This window comes from Paralichthys olivaceus, chromosome 10 (genome assembly GCF_024713975.1).
Source record: "Paralichthys olivaceus isolate ysfri-2021 chromosome 10, ASM2471397v2, whole genome shotgun sequence".
NCBI classification, from domain to species: Eukaryota; Metazoa; Chordata; class Actinopteri; order Pleuronectiformes; family Paralichthyidae; genus Paralichthys; species Paralichthys olivaceus.
In genome coordinates this window covers 3,159,238-3,179,280 of record NC_091102.1, presented here as the reverse complement: position 1 = coordinate 3,179,280, position 20,043 = coordinate 3,159,238, and the positions used below count along the sequence as shown (strand labels likewise).

At 42.8% G+C, this 20,043-nt stretch overlaps 1 protein-coding gene across 1 annotated transcript; it reads left to right on the top strand.

The window, feature by feature from the left end:
• The first annotated feature begins 599 nt into the window (after positions 1-599).
• cerkl (ceramide kinase-like) lies at positions 600-19,591 on the top strand. Its single transcript, XM_069532585.1, has 13 exons — positions 600-978; positions 1,512-1,621; positions 6,020-6,250; positions 10,885-11,013; positions 12,072-12,135; positions 14,166-14,296; positions 14,402-14,476; positions 16,644-16,821; positions 17,001-17,066; positions 17,233-17,367; positions 17,486-17,582; positions 18,875-19,071; positions 19,369-19,591. Exons 1-13 carry the CDS (start codon positions 659-661, stop codon positions 19,445-19,447), a joined length of 1,812 nt encoding a protein of 603 aa, XP_069388686.1. The 5' UTR covers positions 600-658; the 3' UTR covers positions 19,448-19,591.
• Positions 19,592-20,043: the final 452 nt, after the last annotated feature.

Sequence of the window (20,043 nt, the reverse complement as noted above, 5' to 3'; positions counted from 1 at the left end):
ATTTGTACCACAGCCAGGACAAATCCTGCTCTGTGATTGGTTGGCAGGTGTCATGTACAGTACGATGGCAAGTAACCATAACGACAGTACTGACAATTTACACTGTTAGCACATTGAACTTAACCACGACTCAAAGGTGTTGTTTCAAAATAAACTTGTAATATAGACAATATTAAAGTTCATAGTTATTGTGATGTGAATGACAGTTTTATATTGATTAAGTATTATAATAATTAATTAATGACTCGTGGAGAAGGGGTGAGTACTTCTTCTCACTCCTTTTTGAATACGTAGATTCATCAGTTTATTAATAATTCTTTTACTTGTTTGTGTAGTTTTTTTTTTTATTCACGTGTTCGTAAAAAGGAAAATGAAATATGTTCTAATGGAGGTTTGCTGGGTTTACTTCAAGTACACAACATTCACATGTTTTTACCTCTGTTGTGATGCAGTACTATTACCTGCAACATGATATTCACACAGGTTGGTCTCGGTACTTCTACTCTGAGTCGATGATGAAAAACCTCAGTCATCACATCTGATCGATGATCGATCACAAACCGATGGAAGGTCTACTCACGCTGTGCGCGCTCCCGCATCTAAACGGGAAAGCGCCGCCCGTCTTCCGCGTGCCCGAGACGTCTCCACGGTAAAGCTGATGCCGCGTCGTCTCCATAGCGACAAGACCCCGGAAATAAACCCTAACCTGCCCGGGGCTGAGTTTGGTTGTGATCAACTCCTGCACCTCCTCCTGCACCTCCTGCTTTGTTTACCTCCGAGGAGTTTTGTTTGTTTGTTGGTCAACATGTCGGAGCCCGAGGAGGAGCTGAGGGAGCAGAGGGACAGCACGAAGAAGAAGAAGAAGAAGAAGAAGACAGAGAGACCGAGCGGGAAGAAGAAGAAGCTGAGGGAGAGGCGGCAAGAAGAGGAAGAGGAGCAGCAGGTGGAGGAAGAGGAGGAGGAGGAGGAGGAGCGCAGGTGAGTGAGGTTCTCCTCAGGTTCTTCACAGAACCTCAGAGGAGGTTCACACAAGTTAGTGATTCATCAGCAGAGAGAGGTTTATATCAAGAGCTGCAGGAATCCTCAAATACACGACTCCTTCAAAGTAAGAGCCCTGCAGTCACCACATGTCAGTGACTGATGGTGACAGAGATCAGCTGATGGATACAACGATGGTGAAGTGATGTGGAGTTACTCTGTTTTGTCTGGAACCAACATGGAAGCAGGAAGTTGTTTGGACTATTTTGTGTAAGACAGTAAAAGCCCTTCAAAGTAAAAATCCTGCAGTCAGAACCTTACCAAAATAAAAGCAAAGTGTTTTATGTTGGCAGGGTGTTGTGACCTTATACAGCTGGACAATAACGTGTTTTAATAAGAGGACCCCTTTTAATATTTTCAAATAATCGATTATTCGAGAAAAAAAATCGTTTTATTATGACTTCATCGATAAATGCTTGTAAACGACGTCTGATTGGTTGAATTAACCGTGTGTTTGTGTTTGTGTGTGTCAGTGAGTGTGTCGTGCTGCACGGGATCTTCAGACTGGGGAAGAAGAGTCACGATGTCCTGCTCACCAGAACCAGACTGACCTGGACCCCCATCACGCCTGAGACCCCCACAGGTCAGTAACCACAGCGACGGGTTGTCTTGGTGATCATCGCTAACAGGCAGACAGACTGCGGGTGTGTCGAGGCAGCTGGTGCTGTAATGGAGAAGTTCTCTCATGTTGAGACCACCTGAAACCTGACATCTGGATGCACACATCCGCTGCACAGGGGACAGTTTGGCTGCTCCCCGTGGCTCTTTATCAAGACGTAGGAAAGTTAACCAGGGCCCAGATTCTCAATTATGATGCTTTTCTATAAGCATTTTTAAAGAACACCATGTGTTAATGACAGCTGTAGCTTATTTTGCTTGTGTGACTGTGTCTTTAGGCAAAAAAACTGATAACACACACTTTAACCTGAAAACCAAAACAAAGCAGTTTTCATGAATTTGAGCGTCATCAGATGTGACTCTGTCAGCATTTCCTTGTTAGAGGTGCGTTGTTTAATGCAGCCAACACCATATGCACTACACACAGAGAAGATGTGGAAAATTTAACATCAGTAAAGTAAAATATTGAGCAAGAGAAGAGAGAAGAGGATGATGTGGAAAGAAAAGGTCAATTGTTGAATTAATTTGTTGTGTCATAGTCTTTTCATTTAAGAAAAACTATAAAACATGTAGTTCTGGTTTTTCCCACTGGTCCAAAATGCACCATGACATCTGCTTTCAGATCATTTGTAATTGAATTTTTAAATTTAGTGCAGGTCTCCATCCATTACTGTGTGAACAGTTAGACATCAATGGTGGGTGATACCAAAAAATCTGGTTATAATTTGAATTGTTAACAGTTCATGTACTATCATGTTAGAGAGATGAACATATCATTTATGACATGAACGACTGATTAACTCCACCAATATCATGTTTTTAATCATTTAAAATCTGTGATTGAAGAGTTGTGTCAGAGAAGATCTTTTTTTTCTGTGATTACAAACAGTTTCAGAAGCTTGACTTCATGCTTCATCCTCAACACGCTATAAGATGCACAGGTTTTATTTTTAATTTAAAATGTGGCTTAAAATATCTTGTTTTGTGTGTTAGTTATTGTTTAAATTCCTTTCAGACAGAAGTGGTTAGTGGAGCAGGATGAAGGTGTAAATACTGTGTGTGTGTGTGTGTGTGTCCGCATGCCTCAATCTGTTTTGTTGTATATCATCCAAGCTAATGTCATTAAGCCAGAATTGTGTGTGTGTGTGTGTGTTGGCTGTAGTATAGAGAGCAGTTGGTTTGGCCCGTGGGGGGTTATTAGAGTCTCTCAGTGTGAGGAGATTAACACACACTTGCACAGTCAGCCTGTCAGCATGCTGTGTGTGTGTGTTGATTATATATTTCTATATAAATGGATCAGCTGTTGTTGTTTATTTCTACACATGAATTCACTGTCTCACCCACTGGCCTGTCTGTCTGTCTGTCTGTCAGAGAGGTGAGACCTGAGCCGACAGGAAGACACAAATCTGTTTAGTATTACTTTAGTGCTGGACATCATTTATTATATAAATCATGGACAAAATATGATTTCAAAGTTGAACTCGTCATAACATAAACTGCCGAACATCTCCAGCTCCTCTGTGCTTTGCGTTGTGGAACATCATGTCCAGTCGGTCTGTATTCTGTCTTTCAGCAAATCCAACATTATCGCTGCTCTAGTTTCACTACACACTCAAATAACCGACCTATAGGTTTAGTATACGTTTTTTCCTGTGGACAGTGAAGTATCTCTGGAGGATTTATCTCCAGAGAAATGTGAAGGAATGATAACTGATCAGTTGTTGTTGTGTAATGTCAATATTACACGACAACACAGGCGGATGCAGCCTCACTGTGAGTGTGTGTGTGTGTGTGTGTGTGTATTTTTAGTTATAGCCATCGATCCTACTGTGTTGATATTTTTTTGGTCCTCACAGCATCAGTGAGCTTTATGTTTGAATATATATTTTTCTGCCTTCTGCAGTTTTAAAATGTCATTTTAATCCAAACAGATGTGTTAGTGACCTCGTTTACAGAACAATAACACATTCGATGCAACAGGAAATTACACAAATGAAAGGCTTCAGAAATAACTGAATTAAAAGGCAGATCCAATAGATATAAATCAATAGTAAAACAGGTGATAGGTGTATATCTGTGGACTGTTTTATGAAAAAGTTTCATTTGTAATGTCACGTAAAACTTATTGTGTTATTTTCACTGTCGTCGTGGCTTCACCGAGTCAAAAATACACTAATAAGAGGACGATAGATGAAATGATTGGAGAAAAATTACAATATATATAATATATTTATATACAATTTTATATCAACATTGAGCAGAGAAAGAAGCAACCACAACAGACTGTGACCCCGACATATGGACGCCGGCCTCGCGGGCAGACGAGGGGGTAGGTGGTTATGTGATATTTGATAACAGCAGGAGTGTGTTTCATAGAGAGGAGGGGTTAATCAGCCGTCATCAAATACAATTATTTTCTGATGAATCTGATCCTCTATGTGTGCGAGCAGATATACTGTAAGTATTATATTAATGTATTTCTAAACAGCTACGTCTCCTCATGTGGACTCCCATAAGTAGAGGCTGTTGTATAAACAATGAATCATAATATACACACTAAACACTACTATTATAAAATATGTCTTCATAGGTGAGACTGAAATTGTTGACAGATACTCCCTCCTTATATCTGCTTACAAGTACATTGTACTGAAATTACACTAACTAAATACTGCCTTCAGTACTAAGTCCCTTTGGTCATTGGTTCATTAAATACTGTGAAGTATAAATAAATGAGAAATGATCAGGGTTTTCAGTTGAGATTAAACTTGCTGGGCTAATCATCTTTGAAAGAGTTAACTAAACCCAACGTGTTAGTTTACAGACATGTCACATAACACATTTAAAATCTTTTTCTAATTGTAAAAACATCCGAGGTTTAAATCTGGACGGACAAATAATCCCACAAATCTGGATGGATTGAAACATTTCTGATGATTAAAGTGGATTCATTTATTGTACAGATGTTTATCCACCTGCTGTGACATGTGTGTGTTTGTCCACTGAAGCACAACAGGAAGACTTGATTTCACTGACCCGGGCTGTTGAAGCTCTGTATCAGCTTTACATTCACTTCCTAACACACGTTGTCCTCCATCGTTTACAATGAAATCATATTAAGAAGAGATCTTTTAAACCAGACTGTTTTACATGGACATCTGACTATGATATTAAGACCACTGATTAAAGACAAAACATATTATTAATGTAGATTAATAATGAAATGTAAGAAAACATATAAAATATGCATCATAAGGTCCCAGAATCCATGTCCAACAGATATGTGGCAAATCCTCACATTTTAGGGCCTGCAAAAAAAACCAGTAAATGTTTTTTATGTTTCCTTCATGAAGTAATGTATTATTATTTGTTCTTAGCCACAGTGAAAACAGGACATGGGTTAAAACACTTGACATTCTTATAGTTGGTTTTTCTATAATCAGTTTTTCTGACATCCTCCTATTTGTTCCGCAGTCGGCCACTCTAGCTAACTAGCAACAGACTGCCCCTGCTGCACTATGTCCACTTGGTTAGTAACAAACACGGTATGGAAAAAGTGTGTGTGTGTGTGTGTGTGTGTGTGTGTGTGTGTGTGTGTGTGTGTGTCTCTTATGTAATTCTGAGCTCAGCTCACTAAGATCCTCAGAAGATTGGATGATGAATCAGACTTGGACCAATCACACTGAAGAATTCCCGTCTGATGACCGGTGCTGCTGATCAGTGGATTAGTGATTAATACAGTTAACGATGTTATGCAACGTGAACACGGATGATCCAGCAGCAACATGCTACATTCACATTTTATTATGATTGACAAGGGTAGGGTGGACAAAGTAATGTGAACACTTGCATGAGTCATGGTGAACAGATAATGTCATTCACATATCGGTGCAAAAACAAAACGCCTAATGGTGACAATGAAAGGTACAGACGTCAAATATATGACAAAGGAAAATGGGTCCAAAACCGAATCTAGGACATAAAACAAAACATAGGACGTATAATCACAATCATCACAAAAACTAATTTACTAAATACTTACACTACAACATATAACAGAACATATATGATTGTGCGGACATCTTAACTTTTATTTATTGACTTGTCCTCTACAGCTTCATATCAAAGTTAATCTAAGTTATTTAAAGATTTTGCATCAGCAGAAGAAGATCATGAAGATTTGCATCAGTGTCATCTCTCTGCGTTCAGTCCATATCCAGGACTTTAGTTCAGCTTGTCTTAACATAACAGGTCTCTTTTATGGGACAATGTCCCTCTGTCCTGTGTTAAAACTCAGATACAGAAACACATTGTTTGCAAAGTCAGGTTCATGTGTGTTAGCTCTTTTCCCCTCCCCCTGCAGGTGAGCCATGTGTGCCTCAGCCAGGTGTGCTGCTGCTGCAGGACGTTTATGCAGTGAAGGTGAAGCGGCGGCGAGCAGCGGGCCAGGAGTCGGGGGGAGCCGTGCTCGGCGTGGCCCTCTTCTGCTGCAAGAGGAGAGGGAGGAAGCTGGAGGAGGACACGCTTCACCTCCACAACGCCTCCGCAGAACACACACAGACCTGGTACAACACCCTGAAGGAGCTGCTCACAGGTAAGACAGTCAGTCAGTATGAAGTAGAGGTGCTTACGATCCAAAGGGAACCAATGGAATATTAGAATAATAATAATAATAAAACAACATGTTGAATATCTGTGAATGAAGTTTCAAAAAACTGTAATAGCTCAAATCTTGTTGTTGAATGAAAGTTCCTCGTCAGAACTTGAGCTGTGAAGATCATTCAGAGTTTGTCTGTGTGACATAAGAGCTGAGATACACTGGAAACATGACTCAGGGCTTCTGTGAGTCATACTGTAGGATGATTACACACAGACACACACTCACAATTGTAATGTAGTAAAAGTGTTACTGTTAGCACCATCTGTCCGCCATCGTGTTCATTAACCATCAGAAAGACACACACAGAGATTTATCTGATCCAAAGATCAGAGCAATACATTGTGATTAGCTGAATTTATACTGAAACGTTCAAACATGGCTCCCAGCAGACGTGGTCATGCAGCAGCACCGTCAGTGGCGTCCAGTGGCACGAGCTGTCAGCTCCGTGTCAGACAGATGTGGTGCGAGCTCCAGATTATAATTTCATTGTTTTCTGTCAGTTTGTTCATCACTTAGATGAATGAGGTGAGTCACAGTTACATCAGACAGGAGAGCCGCTAATCTGCTAATCCAGCGGAACAAAGAGACGCACACACACCATCAGCAGCTGAATCATGGCGTCTGCGAGAGAGATTAGCTCAAGTTCTTGTCTGTATAATCATATTTGCGTGGCGTTCACTTTAATTCAAGTTGAATGACAGCGTGCAGGGACTTGAAACCCTGGGCTAATGCACTGCAAGGCCAAAAGTATGTGGACATTTGAACAGCAGACAGTTGTATGTGACAGTTCAGGTTCAAATTTATAAATTTGAGTCTCTCAATGAACTGATGGTGTTTGTTGATTTCATCACGTTTCCTGTAAAAAATAAAGTTGCATGAATCAACATAACTTCAACCTCAGCGGCACGACCATGACCTCGTCCTCACAGGACCTGTTCAATAACGTTCTGGACGCTGCAGGAGGCTGAAGTTCCCAGACGCTGGTTTCCCAGGTGCACTGTAGTGGGCGTCGCCTGGCTGACACTTAACACACAATAGAAATGTTGGAGTGGTGTATAGATTTAACTCAAACACACACACACACACACACACACACACACACACACATTTCAGGTTGCCTATGTTCATCCAGCTTAGACAGAGACGTTACAAGCCCTCCACAAATGAAGAGGTCAAAGGTCACGCACACACGCCACCGTCGTCCTGTCACCATGGCATCAGTCTGACACATTATCGCTGGTCACCTGTCTGTCCGTCAGTCTGTCTGTCCGTCAAACCAGATTACCCATGAGGCCCCGCAGCAAAGTCACAACTTCTTTAAGTGTTTGTCTGTGGCCTCTCTCACACACACACACACATGAATGGCTCACAGGTCGCGTGTCAGCTCGCGTGGTCACACTGCACATCAAACTGTGACGGCTTTTGTGATTTTGTGACTTTGCACACTGCGGCGGAGGAGTCTCTGTGTGTGAGTGGAAGGTAAACACACACACTCGGCCGCTCTGCTGCCGTGTGGACATTAAGCCTATTTTCCAGCCAGAGGTCAGTGTGAAAAGCGTATTGTTTTGTGAATCGTGGCGTTGCGAAGCGGGCAGTCCACTGCCACTTCTTAACCTTCGGGTCCGAACATTCAGCCGCACAATGGCGAGCAGGGAGCAGACCCTTCCTGTCTCCAGAGCGTTATTCTGTGCTGTCTGCTGTGGGAAGCAGCTGCATTACACTGTGCACAGGGTGAATGGCAGTCAGAGTGACAAAAGGCGAGCAGTGACGCTGTATAGAGTCTGTTTCCATACACGCACTCAGACGGCTGTGTGGACTGACTGCACTTGTTTAACAGCACAACAGACTGACAGGTCAGCGGCGGCGGCGGCGGCGGCCTGCGAGCTCACAGGGTGAACGGACAAACAGGCAGAGCTTGTCCCGACTATTGAGTTTGTTTAAATTATGTGTTGTTCTTTCTAAACTCTAACTAACTAAATTACTTGATGAAGGTGTTGTAACATTAAAATGAATAACATGACAAGTTCATCTGTTATAATCCGTGGAGTGAAACAATCTTAGTTACTGGGAAATGATTCCTTTGTCCAATATTATAATACATCTCTTCAATGTGCTTTTATACATTCTCATGAAAACCGATGCAGCAGATATGACCACATATCTTTTTTCTCTCACACTTCCTTGTCAAAACCTGGTGCCTACAATACCCATAATGCAACTTGACTGTTCCATTTGAGGTTCAGGTGCCTACACCAGTCGAAGTATTAGTTGTTGACTTGTAGTTGTGCGAGTCGTGTCCTCGAGCTGCAAGCGTCAAGCAGAAAAGAAATGAGAAGTCTGATTACTTCACTTCCTTTTAACTACGCACACGTTTTCAAGGTGCCCGTTCGTCTAACCCAGTGTGTGTGTGTGTGTGTGTTACATATTAACTGGTGTCTGTAAAATCACTGACTGTTTCCATAGTCACATGCCTTCCTGTCTCTTTCTTTCATATTCAGCTTGAACGTTCTCATTAGTGTTTTATTCGTTGTGCAGCACACGTTCATCCCACAGGAGGTCAAACACTCAATGTTCTTACAAGAGAAGCTGAAACCAGATCAAATAAAACCTCTTTATTGAGTCTGAACAGAAGTCATCGTTTTTCAATGACATTCATCGGCTCTGTCTTCAGCGCTTTGACAACACCGGGATTGTTTACTATGGTGATGCTTAAGCTGCGCCATAGCAACGGGCCGCTGGCCGGGGCCGAGAGATGATCTGATGGACACTTGATCCCTCTGCATCTCTGTGTCGCTCTGCTTTCTCTTCTGAGAGAAATATCAACGAGCTGAATGACATCATGTCCTATGAGACTGTGAGTGTGAGCGAGAGAGCATCAATCATGTAGAGAGACAAGAGAGAGAGACAGAGGGGAGGGTGGGGGTGTTTTCAGGATTGAGACGTTTTTCCTTCAGTCATGAAACAGTGATTGACAAAGTGGACCAGGTTACATCTTATTTTTTAGGAGCTTTGATTCAGTGTCTATCAGGTGTGTAGTGAATGGTCTGTTACATCAGTGGCCTCCTGGTTCTCGGTGCTGCCCCGGGATCCTCTCGACAGGGTTATAGGTGCCATCACAAGCCCCAAGGTCATCCTAGGTCTTTGATCACAAAGGTTTTAATGGGGTAAATGCTGCAGCACTTTGGGTTCTTACTGGAAATCATCCTCGGGTCACACTTCCAGGGATACACCAGAGGGGTGGAGCTTCGAGTAGTGGTGGGGGTCCAGTAGAGAGAAGAGTGGTGGGGGTGAGGGCAGCTCACTGGAACTCCTGAGAGCCCAGTCAGATCCGTGGGGTGAGGTTATGGCAGGGGGTGCAGTGTGTGTTTGTGTGTGTGTGTGTGTGTGTGTGTGTGTGTGTGTGTGTGTGTGTGTGTGTGTGTGTGTGTGTGTGTGTGTGTGTGTGTGTGGGGTCATTAACAGGGCGAGGTCATGGCCTTTTGGGAGCAGATTATTGTAATGAGCTGGATAATGGAGCTTGTGTGTGCGTGTGTGTGTATATTGATCTGTGCTGGTCTATGGGGATTTATAATGCGGTCTCTAAATCTGCCTAATGATGAGCTGTACAGGGGGTTAGAGTGTGTGTGTGTGTGACTGTAGTTAGAAGTCAATACCATGTAACCATACACACACACACACACACACACACACACACACACACACACACACACACAGCGTCTTCCAGCATTGCAACTCCAAACAGGCCTCATCCAGATGTTACAACATCTTCACAGTGCAATCTACCATTCACACATCCAGGGGTTTACATTCATGTGACAGATGCAAACTACAGACTCTGAAAATGTTTTTATTCCAGGCAGGATGTCAGCTTTAGTGTAGCAATATGTTTTTTCCATCATCAGTTATTTAGTTTGCTTCATTAAAGACATTCACAGCTTTAACTGGAATCCTGGAAGGTGCTTATCACACTCACACAGACTTTAAATGGACCAAACAACAAATCAAAACGAGAATATAATTCATTTACAATCATTTATTCAGAGGATTTGAGAAGCTGGAACTAAAGAAATGATGGCACACACAGCTGAGGATTTAAAACTTGTTGAGCCCTAAGAGATGACATAACTCCACCAAAGCTGAACCCAATCTCACCGTGTCATTGTAGTGATTCCCATCAATTATCTAGACTGTGGGGTCGGCCATATTCTAATTTGTCCTGCCACAGTTTCCTAATGAACCACAGATATCACAAGAGAGCTGTAACTCAGTGATTAGCTGCATTATAGAGCAGTTTGCAGCGTTTACCATCCACGCAGACAGTCAGGCCTCATAGTGTCAGCTGTGTGTGTGTGTGTGTGTGTGTGTTCCCACGTGTGGCACACCATCCAGTTCTCTCTCTCATGTTTCACGTTTTACTCTGTGCCACTTGGAATCTTTTGTATAGAAGAGAAGGGAAACGCTGCAGAGAAAGTGAAACTAAATTCCTGGATCTCCGTGTGTGTGTGTGTGTGTGTGTGTGTGTGTGTGTGTGTGTGTGTGTGTGTGTGTGTGTGTGTGTGTGTGTGCAGCTTTCAGTCGTCCCAGGTATCTGAAGGTCTTCATCAACCCCAGCAGCCACAAGAAGGAGTCAGTGCACATCTACAGAGAACACGTGGCTCCGCTCTTCAAGATGGCCGACGTCCGCACCGACATCACGGGTCAGTACATCCGCCTGTTCATTTGTGTCCTGATCAGTTTCACCACAGAGAGATGGTGTTGGTGGTTAGTTTACACAATGATGCAGCTCAGACGTGTCGAGCCAAAAATATTGTGTTCATTTTCGCAGTGAACGGTTAGATACCGTCTTTATCGACATCACAGAAGATGGGAAATCAGTGTGTGTGTGTGTGTGTGTGTGTGTGTGTGTGTGCGTGTGTGTGTATGAGGTCCAAAGGTCAGAGTTAATGGCAGTCCCTGGTCGCTAGGTAACCTGATACAGGGGGTGAGGCTAAGCCCATCTGTTGTAACAGAGGGAGAAGACCCTGCTCCTCTCCTCCTTTCTTCTTCTCCCGCTGTTTTCTTTCCTTTCCTTACCCATCCTATCTCATCCCCTCCTTTACTTTTCTTCCCCCTTTAGTTTTCTCCTCTCTCATTTCCTCCTCTTCAGCTCCTCCTTTCCTTTCTGTGTATTATCTCCTTGTTTCCTCCCTTATCTCCATCTCCTTCTCCTTTTGTTTCCTTTTCCTTCCTTTCCTTTCTTGTTGGCTCATTTCCTTTCCCTTTCCTTTTCTTGCTTCACTTCTTCTACTCTAGTTATCTCCTCTATTCTTTTTTTCCTTTGGTTTTCTTCTCATCTATTCTCCTTTATCATTCCTCTTTGTCTTTCTCTCTTGCCTCTGTTTTTCTTTTCTTCCCTTTCTCTTCATCTGTCTGGCTCCTTTCTTTGTCTTTCCTTTCATTTTTTTCTTTTCCTTTCTACTGAATGATTCCTCTTCTCATCTCCTCTCATCTCCTCCTTTCTTCTTCTCTCTTCTCGTTTCCAACCACCACCTCTCTTATCCTGGCCTCCTCCTCTCCTCCTCCTCCCCCTCTACCTCCTCCTCTTCTCCTTCCCTCCTCTCAGCAGATGGTGTGATATCCGTTGTCCGACTTTTTCTTGGCAGCCATCGAACACACACTAGTGTACATTTGACCACACATATGCATGAACACTGTCTCAATGTCTCTCCATCTGTTCCCCTCTCTCTCTCTCTCTCTCTTCTCTCTCTCTTTCTAGTGACGGAGAGAAAGGGTCATGCTCTCTCAGTGATGAAGGAATGCAAACTGGATGAATATGATGGGTTAGTAATGCAGACAAGATTATAATTCTGCTTTTATCTCAATTCAAGTTCTATTTATTCTGTTTTTATTTATTTATTTTATTCATGGTTATGTGTTATAAAGTCTATGTTTAATTTCTTGTTCATAAAGGTTTACTAATGATCACTATTTTTTCTAAAATATAAAAAGTATTTCGTAGTGAGTAAAATTCACACCCTAATATCAGTATCGGTATCTGCATCAAAAAATCCACATCGGTCAGGCTCAAATAATTATGATTAAAATGATGTTTGCTTTAATTTAATAATATTTTAGCTTAAAAGTCTCTGTGACTGGAAAAATGGTCAGCAGCCTAAAAATGAATCCAGTTATAATAACAACCAATCACGGCATGTTTTGATTGAGTGAGTGTGAATTTTCACCAAACCAACTCCTGTGTTGTTTTAAAACAAAAGGTTCCTTTAATTTTACCGTGTCAAATAAATAAAGTCTAATACGTTAAAGCTAAATGAAGCTTCAGTTTTAAATGTGAGATCAAGAGAGACTGTGTTCATCCTTCAAACTGTGGCATCATCCTTCCCATGACAGACAGAGCGGAACCGGATAATCACATCAGTTCACTGTCAGAGGCTGACACTGAAATACACTGACCCAGACCGATTACACACACGCAGACACACACACGTAAACAAATAGGTGAGGTCAAACACCGAATGCTACCTGAGCTAACTTCTCCAATATAACATTTTAAGCACCTGAAACAAAAAACAACAACAACTATAAAAACACTGCTCGAACTCCCGTCACTCTTATATGAGCTGCTCCGTGCGTGTGTTGGTCTGTGTTTGTCTACGTGTGAGTGTGTGTGTGCGGCAGGTATTACTCATGTTGCCGGGACCTGAATCTGTTAACTTGGTCACATTGTGAGGACTTGTCTTCCTCGAGGGGACAGAAAACAAGTCTCGATATCCGTAACCACAATATTTAAAGGTAAAGACATTTTTTAAGGTTCACGATGAGGTTAGGGTTCGGCGAGTCGATGGTTCCTGCACATCTCCAGGAAAGAAATGTGAGTCAGTGTAGTGTCCTCTGAAGTCATGAAGACAGTGTGTGTGAGTCTGTGTGTGTGTGTAAGCAGCTTTTGTGCTCAGCCCTCATAAAGCTTAATGTGCTTAGAGAAGATTAGCTCAGCGTTGCTAAGCTAGCTGCTCTGTGTATGTATGTGTGTGTGTGTGTGTGTGTACGTGTGTGTGTGCGTGTGTGCATGAGGCTGCTCTGGTGAGGATTTGGTTGAAACCTACATTTGCCAATTAGGCTGGCTGTCACCGTGGCGACCAGAGCTTCAGGTAATCCCACACATGGGAGGAGGGGGAGGGGGCGGAGTCTATTCACCTCACATTTACTGCAAACTCAAACTCTGCAGACGAACGTTCTCGCTTTTCAGAGAGAAACTGGAAACAACGTCAGACACGTCAGAAACATCTACTTATGATTACTGTTGATATTAATGTTTATTACTACTACAACTACTACTACTAATACTAATACTACCACTCATTACTACTGCAACTCATACTTCCCTCCAACCAAACTCTGTGAATTTTTATTTATTTAAAAACTTTTTAGTGATTTAAAAAATTTTCTTTTAATTCTACTGGTGTGATTTAAGACCGAAGCATTGAGACTCTATCGATTATTTCAAGTGAGTCTGTGTCGAATTAAAATAATCCACTGGACTTTTAATGTGAAGTCATTCTCTGTTTGGGTATAATTCTCAATTAATTTAATTTGATATGATATTTTAAAAGACAGAAACATTCTATATTAATTGATCCTGGTGAGATGATGTGGCCCCTGGGCCCCGGATGACCCCATGCCCCTATCTGAGTGGTCACTATCACTGGATTTCAGAATCCAAAGTTTAAAATGTTAAAAAAAGTTTTTCTGTTGCTCTTGATGTTCTAGATATTTTTATAAAATCATAGTGGAAATCATTTCTGTCTATCTCCACCTGTCTGTCTGTCTGTCTGTCTGTCTGTCTGTCTGTCAGGGTGGTGTGTGTTGGCGGTGACGGCTCGGTGGCGGAGCTTTGTCACGCTCTGGTCCTCAGGGCTCAGCTGGATGCAGATTCCCCAGAGAAACCGGTGAAACCAGTGCTGCCGCTGGGGATCATTCCTGCAGGTGAGAGCGAGGATACACCCTGATATAGAGCCACACACAGTAGATCCACAGTATGTGTCAGACACGATATTTTTTTATTTACTTTCTGTGTGTCCATCTTTACAGGCTCCACAGATGTGGTTTCCTGTTCTGTGCATGGAGTTAGAGATCCGGTCACAGCAGCGCTCCACGTCGTCCTGGGTAGGTTCTACTTGCTCTAGATCACACCATGGATCATTGATCCGAGCTTCATCATCCCATTCACTGTGGTCGGCTCTATTTGGTCTAAATCTACAGTTGTGATATTTATAGTTCCGTCGTCATAGGTAGGTTCTACCTGCACCTGATTCCCCTGGGTCGGTTCCACATGCTCTAGATCTATAGTAGCATACCTGTGGGTATTCAGGCTCCGGGGGAGGTTCTACCTTTTCTATATACTTTATATACCTGCGTCATCCTGTTTTAGATCTACAGTCACATCCTCCTGAGCTGGTTTCACCTTTTCTAGACCTTTCATCACATCACTCCTGTTCCAGATCGATAGCCATGTCTTTGGGAATACTACAACTTCTAGATCAATACATATGTATGTATTGGGTTGGATGGGTTCTGTCTGATACAGATCTATTGTCGTGGGCTGTACTGGATGGATTCTATCGGTTATAGATCTGATGAAGCTTTAAACAGTTCTCAGGGTGCCAATCAGGAGCTAGTGTTGTTGCTGAGCTTCGATGTGATTGGCTGACAGCTCCTCAGACAGGTCAAAGAACCAACACAGCCAGAGAAACAATAGGGGACGGGGGGACGGGGGGGGGGGGGCAGATGTCTAACAGCAGGATCAGTTTCACTCCCAATCACAGGTTTACTCATTGTCGCCACGCCCCTTTCACCTCAGACCGCCCCTTCTCAGGTAAACCTGCCCCCCAATCAACCGGCAGCAGGGACGGCTGTTGTGTTTGAATGACAGGTTGTTGTGAGATGGGGGGGGGGGTTCATTAACACAAATTAACACTGGAAGCTGTTTGTGTGTGTGTGTGTGTGTGTGTGTGTGTGTGTGTGTGTGTGTGTGTGTGTGTGTGTGACAGATGGGGGTATTCTGTGGATTTAATGAGTCTGATTCCTGAACAATAGAAAAGATGTAAAATTCTCTGGCAGGAAGCTGTTCCCACGGAGACCAGGTGAGGTCAGCTGTGTTCACGACACACCCACTGTTATAATACTCAGTATTAGATCGGTGATCACTGTACAGGTGGATAAAAGTGATGGTGGTCACTGAACTCCTTAGACTCACAAAGAACGGGTGGAATTCAACTGCAAGGTCAGAGTGCAGCAGCCATGTTTGAAACACACTCTCATCACCTACAGACCGACATCAGCGAGAGCGACACACTGCAGCGCCGGCGAAAACAGAAAATATAGGAACTGATACACGATGTTGAAAATATTTCTTATCATGTTGTGACAGATAATGCTTGTTGATTGAATTCATCCCATAAATTAAACTGTGCGTGTATTAGCTGCCGTTAAATGACAGTTGCACCTTTAAGAATAGCTGCAGGTTTGAGCTCAGTGACACAGTGACCGTCTCAGCTTTAATCCTCACAACACACACACACACACACACACACACAGTGACAAAATGCCATATGGTGAGGAAATCAGATTCTGTCCAGAGAGACAGACAGGGAGGTAGTCAGACAGACAGGTGGGGAGACATCAGTTCAGTAGGTTACAGCAGGTATGTGGCCAGATGGCACGCTCTGTGTGTGTGTGTGCATGTGTGTGTGTGTGTGTGTGTGTGTGTGTGTGTGCTCACAGACGGTAGGAAAATAACAAACAGTATCTGCTTCACTCTTTGTTTATTCTACTTTCACTGGATGTACCGTCTGGTTTGTTCAGCACCACACAGTGAAGATTACAACATGTTACCTCTGAGTGATTTGAGGATTATAAGACTTTAGATAATAAGATTCTTTGAAGGTGAATTTGTCATCATCATCATGTTTCGTACACATTTTCACTTTGCACGTGAAAAAATAATTCGTCCTGAATTCTGTTGCTTCAGAGACTGGTCCCTCTACTGAAGTACGTTTTTAGATATTAACACACACACACACACACACACAGTCTGTAAGGAGGCCAAAAGGACTTATGGGGAGAATCTCATTCATATTCATGAGAAGCAGAATTCCAAATACAGTCGACAGAAAGAGGTCAGGAGTGTGAGTGTGAGTGTGTGTGTGTGTGTGTGTGTGTGTGTGTGTGTGTGTGTGTGTGTGTGTGTGTGTGTGTGTGTGAAGGGTCCTAATTTGTCTCTGATAAATATTCACCCTCACTAAGATCCTTTGCAAACGTCTGTATTCACCAGGTCACCAGCAGCAGGTGGACATGTGCAGCTTCTCGTCTCTCGGTCAGTTGGTGTGTTTTGGTTTCTCCGCCATGTTTGGCTTCGGCGGGCGGAGCTTAGCGCGGGCGGAGAAGAAGAGGTGGATGCCGTCATCGCGGCGACGAGAGTACGCCCTTATCAAGACGCTGGCAAGACTCAAGTAACACGCAATGTTTTTTTTAAGTTGTAATCACTTATGAATGTTTTTTCTTCTCTTAGTCTCAGGTCCATATGTTCAGAGGAGAGTTTATGTTTTTTTTTAAATGATTAAATTGACCTGAATTCACATTAAAGACTTTAGAGTCAACATTAACATCACAGATCTTCTTTGTTGCTCAGACCGGAGGACTGTCAGCTGTCGTTCCTCCCAGCGAAGACATCTACCCGGAGTCTGTCTAAACATCGGTAAGAAAAACATATGTCCACATATATGAAGCAATAGAGAGCAACCAGCTAGCTTAGCCTAGCCTAACTTGAAAAAAAGTGTTTCCAGTCTCCAGGCTGAAGCTTCATATACATCAGACAGATATGAGTCGAATCAGTCATCTGACTGTTTGTAACTGTGTCTCAGAGACGAGGACCAGGATCTGGACCAGGATGCAGAGGAGACCTGGACGACCAACCGGGGCCTGTATCTGAACATCAGCGTCATGTCCATCCCCTGTCTGACTCCACATGCTCCTCGAGGACTGGCTCCTAACACCAGGTAGGCAGGTGTACGACTTCACAGTTGTATAAAGTCCCGTTATGTTGTGTGCGACCTCGAGCGCAGCATCCTGCAGGTCGTTCCATCAGCGCTCTTCTTCTCTCACTGTCTGCTGCAGTTTGGCCAATGGCAGCGCATCGCTGATCGCAGTGGGAAACACTTCCAGGTCAGAGTTCGTCAAACACCTGAAGAGATACAGCAGCTCCAGTGGACAGGTGAGACGAGCTGTCCCTTCAGGACAAAGTGAAACTCTTGTCTGAAGTCCTTCTCTAAATTTATTAGAATATAACTTTTTACATCAGGTGTTTTGCATCAGATTTTAGATTTAACAGTGAACCATCATATGAAGAATTAGTTTAAAGGTTTATAAATATTTCTGCGGCCAACTGTTGCAAACTACTACGAATGATTTCACTTTTACTTCATAAAATCCTCAAAACTTCCTCCACCACTTCAGACTCGTGACCTCGTCACCCTCAGGCGGAAAAAATAAACCAACCAACAAACTGGTTAATGAGGAGATTAGCCTGGTTCGGCCTGTGAGACCGCACACTAACCCACTTACTAAATTTAACTGAAGTGATGCGTTCACCGTCCTGCAGAGTAAACAGGCTGTTTACTCACTGACCTCCATTCGGCGGACAGCTCAGCATCAGACGTGACAAGACGGGGCATCCTGGTGGAGCAGTGTAACCATGACGACCCCTTGAGCTTGAGTCCCACTGTGGACGTTGATCCAGTCAGTTGACGAAAGAGTCAGAAACATCCACTCATACACATTATAATTGATATTTAAATATTAATTAATTGATATTTATCCCAAAGTCATCCACAACTTTGTGTTTGTGTTTCCATGCTGAGCTGCGGGGATCCAACACACACCTGAGTGTTACTGTGACTGTGGTGGAGCAAGTATTTACTTTACTTAAGTAAAAGTACTTAAACCACCAACTGTTTATCAACGGAAATGATGAAAGTGTCTTCCTCAAATCAAAATCTGCCTGTTATAAAGATTCACAAAGGAAAGAGACAGATATAAAAAACAAGCAACTATATAATGTAAACACAAGTCAAGGTAACTAGGTTACAGGAGCAGTACCATGAAATATATAGAGAAAAATATATATAAATACACAAGTAACAATTCTACATGGGCGTTGAACTGTTGTGTGAATTTGTTTAGTCCAACACTGGACTTCAGTGTAAAGCTTCATTTTAAGAAAGAAAAACCTGAGGACAGAAATCAGACAGACAGATGAGACAGACAGGGGGACAGTCTGTCTCTGTTTTGGCCTGTGCTGCCCCCCGTTGGAGCTTAATGGTGCTACAGTGAAGACTTCAGGGCCGTAAACAGGAAGGAACTGCTGCAGATTATTAAGATGCTTTACAAAGATCCTAACGAGCCTTCCTGACCTCTGCTGACCTTTGACACACACACACACACACACACACTGTCTTTCTGTCCTGCTCAGTTTGTCTGTCTCACTGTCTGATTGTCCCTCTACAGTTCAGCTTCTCCTTCGTGGAGACGCACGACGTGTCAGCGGTGAGAGTCCGCCCCCGCTCACTCGTTGGCTGGTCGGAGGAGGAAAGCGAGGAGGAGGGCGACTCCAAAACAACGCCCATCATCCAATCAGAGGGAGCCGCCTTCCCCTGGAATATTGATGGAGAGCTGGTGGAGATCGCTAACGAAGTGCTCATCAGGTATGAAGACTGTATGAAGAATTTAGATTCCATATATAGAATATAGAATCTGTATCCATGAAGAATTCAGATTCCTCACTCAACCACGAGACTGGAGTCGTAAACAAAGCCGTTAGGTTCTGTGAAATCAAGATGAGGTGGTTCTCACCTGGTTGACACAAAAGTTCAGATATCTCGTCCTCTGCTGCTTAAAGTTACTTCTTTTTAAAAATCTGCCTCTAGCAAATCACCGCACTACATCTTTAAACAAATCTGTGTGTGTGTGTGTGTGTGTGTGTGTGCACGTGGTGCGTTCAGGGTCCACCCACGGCTCATCACGCTGTACGGGGACGAGGTGGATGAAACCGATACAACCATCACCTGCAGTTGCATCTGATCCCAGCACAGCTTTAATGTTGGCCCAAGATGCATCGCCATGGTAACAGTGACTCAGCAGTGCCCTGTAGCACGTTGCGTTGTCAACAGCAACGGGAAATTTTGTTTTATTAAAAGTAGCAAAAAGGTGCAAAACATTTTCGCAGTAGTTGATCATTTAATCAAAGATTGAGTTCTGCAGCTTTAATAAAAAACACGTTAACTCATTTAGACCTTTAACTGAGCTTTTTAAGTGTTTGACTTCTTTAACTGATTGAAATGGTTTATATTCAAATGAATGTTTACATTTTTCTATATTGTAATTTGGCGGCCGGCTTCTTTCAACTGATCTGACTTTAATTTGCGCTGTATTGGGTTTTATTTTTTACAAGTTTGAATTTTTAATTCATGTCGCTCAGTGTTTGTTTCTACATCAGTGATGAGACGCTCTGGTGGAATATTTCTTTTTTAAAAACAAATTTTTACTCATGTGAAATGTTTAATTGACTCTAGTTGTAACATTAACCTGTGAAATTACAAAACAATTAATCATAGTTAATAATGTCAAACATATAGAAATGATTATCGAACATATTCATGATGAATCACTGTAAAACT